Source organism: Austrofundulus limnaeus, unplaced genomic scaffold (assembly GCF_001266775.1).
Source record: "Austrofundulus limnaeus strain Quisiro unplaced genomic scaffold, Austrofundulus_limnaeus-1.0 Scaffold297, whole genome shotgun sequence".
Classification (NCBI taxonomy): Eukaryota; Metazoa; Chordata; class Actinopteri; order Cyprinodontiformes; family Rivulidae; genus Austrofundulus; species Austrofundulus limnaeus.
In genome coordinates this window covers 259,705-263,738 of record NW_013952699.1, presented here as the reverse complement: position 1 = coordinate 263,738, position 4,034 = coordinate 259,705, and the positions used below count along the sequence as shown (strand labels likewise).

Here is a 4,034-nt window from a genome sequence, read left to right as displayed (position 1 = left end):
TGCAAACCACTGTATGCAATTTATCATTTTCAACAGGATTTTTTCCAGATGACATGAAAATAGCAAAGGTAATTCCTATCTATGAGAATGGTGGAAAATATGTGTTTAACAATTACAGACAATATCCTTATTGCCACAGTTTTTAAAAATTTTAGGGAAATTATTTGTGATGAAATTGGACCAAATCATCAACAAACAAAATATTTTAAGTAGTAGTCAATACTAGCCTGGCCCTTGCCTTGCTACGCTGCTACGCTCAATTCTAGTTTCCCTTCACTGCTCCTTGTACGAAGCAAAGTGAAGGACAGGGTCTGCTTTAAACCAGGCTGTCAATACGGGTTCAGAGCAAATAATTCTACAGCAATGGCTCTCATGGAATTAACTGAGCAAATAACAAATACTGTTGACCAAAAGCAGTATTGTGCAAGCATTTTTGTTGATTTAAAAAAAGCGTTTGACACTATTCACCACAGTATTCTTCTCAAAAAGCTGAATCAATATGGTATTAGAGGACCGGCATTACAGTGGATATCTAGCTATTCAAAAAATAGGGAACAGTTTGTATAGATAAATGGAGTAAGATCTGAACTTTGTAACATAACGTGGAGTTCCTCAGGGTTCTGTACTTGGACAAAAGTTGTTCATACTATATGTGAATGATTTGGTAAATGTGTCAGAGTTTTTCAAATGTGTATTATTTGCAGATGATACTACATTTTTTTTGTTTAGGTAAGGATGGAGAATGGATGTTGGAGAGGATGCATGTGGAATTTGTTAAAATACAAACTTGGTTTAGACTTATTAAGTTGTCATTAAATTTAGAGAAAACTAATTATATGGTATTTAGAAATAGAAAGAAAACTATTGATGTTCCATTCAAAGTCGATGGGGTTGAGATTTGTAAAGTCAGTGAGGTGAAGTTTTTGGGCGCAGTGATAGATGAAGGGTTGACATGGAGACCTCACATAAATTATTTAAGAACAAAGACGGATAAATCTATTACTGTTCTGTATGACATAAGGGAGTTATTTAATGATAAAGCACTGTATATGTTGTATAATGTAATAAGTCCACACCCGGTTTATTGTATTGAAGTCTGGGGGGAAAGCGTTTAGGACAATTAAAAATCCTGTTTTTTATTACAGAAAAGAGCGTGACAGTTATTACTGGAAAACATTGTTGTCACCCATCAAATTCATTATTTTGTAAAATGAAAATATTGAAGTTCTTGATTTGGTTGATTATAAAATTCTACTGGTTAAGGCCCACAAAAACACATTATCTTTAAACATCCAAGTAAATTTTGTTAAGAGAAAGAGTTGTTATAACCTTAAAGGTAGAGATATTTGTAAAACCCAAATTCAGAACTAGTTTGAAGGAACGGTGTTCTTTAATTCAAGAAATAAATCTATGGAATAACTTTGGGACTGATGTAAAAATTGCAGGATCATTGTGTACAGTTAAGAAAATGATAAAAGGTGGATTGTTAAAGAAATATGAAACTGTAATGTGTAACGATACAGATTGTTGTTCTACAGGGATTAGTTGTTCTTGTCATTTGTTTTGTTAATAACAGATTTTTTTGTTATATGAACTTATTCTTGGGAAAAAAGAGGCATAGATTTTTTTCTTCTCTCTGCTGCCTTTCATATAATTTGTGATTTTGAAATATCTTTTTTTCTCTTCATTGTATATTGTATTTAAAGTTATTTGTTTTGTTTTAATGAAATGAATAAAGAATTGAAATTGAAAAAACAAAAGAAAGCAGTTTAGTGTTTCTGTGATCTGTTTAAACTCTAAATGTGTGCTGTGCAGTCTGATCCAGGCTTTTCATGGATTTCCATGATTTTATTTCGTGTCCACTGAAAACCAGTGACTCTTTGTTAAAATGTTGTTTCCAATCAAGCGTTAGGGTTGGGCATAATCGTATTGTGTGCAATTAATTGTCAGAAAAACATTAATCGATTACTTTTTGGCACTTGACGATTAATACGATTAATGCCACCAGGCAGAGTCCACTTGGTGCTCCTCTCTGCTTCAAATATGACGAACATTTAAACAAGTTCTGTAATTTATTTATCAACACAATTTAGAATTTGATGTATATCCTGAAGTCTGTAATTTTGACACAATTTGGAACAGATTTTTTCCGAAGAGCAAATCTTTCCCACTAAATTGGTCATGTGACTAGGACATGAGGGTGTCCAGGGGATTAATGATCATATTAATTGTTATCAGCTAAATACCACAATTAATCGTGATTAATTTTTTTGCCAATATTGCCCAACCCTATCAAACGTGTTTCATTTCTATTTTCAAACGACCTGTAAATATGGGCTCACATTAAACTTCCCAAACACTGTAGTACTGAACACAGACATGTTAGTTTTTATCAGGCATTTATTTCTGGTCAATTGAAAACCTAGACTAAAGAAATGAAGTCATAAGAGGATCAAACAGGCTCCATCTGAACAGTGTCTGGTCTCTCTGGTCTGAGCAGAAACAGGCCTCGGCCAAACTAAAGGCCACCTACTGTAGAAAAGAAGACGAACAAAGTAAGGCAACATAGAGCTAGCAAGATAGAAGCAGAGCGGACAATGTTACACAGTAACTATCCTAATTAATCACTTCCAAAGATTCAGTCAGGACCAGGGTCTGAGTGGGTGGAGCTGGACCTGGAGGTTTATCAGTTTATCAGTGTGCAACTGGCTGTCAGTTCAAACAAACTAATGTTTACAATCTATCAAACATGTCCTTCAGTTAAAACAATCTGGTGTGATGCACCACGCTGAACTTCATCTGGTCTGTGCAAGTCCAGTACTGCTCAGGACTCAGAGGACGTGGACTAAGACTGTCCTCTGGATCTACACAAATGCTTCCAGAACAAAGTGTTGGTCTTCACAGTATGTCTTCCAGTGTCCCCCCTGGACAGTGTCCTCAGACAGGCCCCCCACCTACAGAGCCTTGCGCTGGCGCTTCATGAAGGACAGGGAGTAGTCACCTGCAGCGGTGCTCTTCTGTCTCTTCATCTGGACCTGGGACTGGGCGGTGAGCTGCAGCTTGATGGCGCTGGAGTTCACCTTGGCTGCACACAGCAGCTCCTTCATGCCCTTCATCTTCTCACTCTGAAAGACCACCACGGGCCCGGCAGGGCAGGGGGACCCCTGCTGCTGGRAGGAGGGGGACGAGGCCGAGTCTGAGGCGGGGGACTTGGGTGTTCCTTCTGGATCGGCGGCCCGCGGGCCCTGAGAGGAGCGGCGCCGGGCGGCACCGTCTCCCAGCTTCTTGGGCTGGGCTGTGGGGGGATGGCTGGATGGGGAGGTGGGGGCGGCGGGTGAAGGAGAGCTCTGCTCCTCCAGCTTGGACTCCCTCCTCGGACCCCTCCTGCGACCCTCGCGGGGGTCCTCACTGGACTGGTCGTCGTCCTCCTGACACTCGGGCTCTTTGGTGATGATGGAGACTTTCTGACGCACCTGTGGAGGCAGAACAGGTGAGTGCTGAGCTGCAGCAGGCTGCAGGGTCACCTACAGGTGCTGTGAGGTCCACACCTGGGCATCGAAGCGGCTCAGGGACTGGACCAGGTAGGTGGCCCAGCCCACGTGGAGAACCGGAGTGGGGCTGCCCTCCTCCCACTTACAGATGCCATCATAAAAGCTGAGCAGGTGAGCAAAGCATTGTGGGTTGTGTAGCGCTGACACAGCTGCTGCCTGCTTGGTGTGCTCCTGGAATACAACAACACACAGTAAGACATGTACACAACAAAACACAACATAGTTAGACAAGTACACACATGAACAAAAATATAAAACACTTTGTGATTTTCATCTGTAACAACTGTTCAAACACACACATCATTCCTTCCAGCTCAGTGGGCCTCATGCAGAAACCGTTCATACGCACAGATTTGTTCTTAAGTTGTGCGTACGAGTGATTTAGGAGAATTTATCATTCACCAGTTTTCTCATATTCTAAGATTTTCTTCAGATATGAACAAAATTCACGAGTGGTCCAGACCTGTCGTATATTTTATGAGC

At 40.7% G+C, this 4,034-nt stretch overlaps 1 protein-coding gene across 1 annotated transcript in view; it reads right to left on the bottom strand.

Annotated features, from left to right (window-relative positions):
- Nucleotides 1-2,382: 2,382 nt before the first annotated feature.
- The window catches only part of men1 (multiple endocrine neoplasia I), a 9,121-nt gene continuing 7,469 nt past the window's right edge, over nucleotides 2,383-4,034 (bottom strand). Inside the window, exons 9-10 of the mRNA XM_014021553.1 lie at nucleotides 3,549-3,722; nucleotides 2,383-3,473 (exon numbers count right to left, since the gene is read on the bottom strand). Coding sequence (XP_013877007.1) covers nucleotides 2,955-3,473; nucleotides 3,549-3,722 — 693 coding nt within the window. The 3' untranslated portion in view covers nucleotides 2,383-2,954. The remainder of the gene's footprint in view (nucleotides 3,474-3,548; nucleotides 3,723-4,034) is intronic.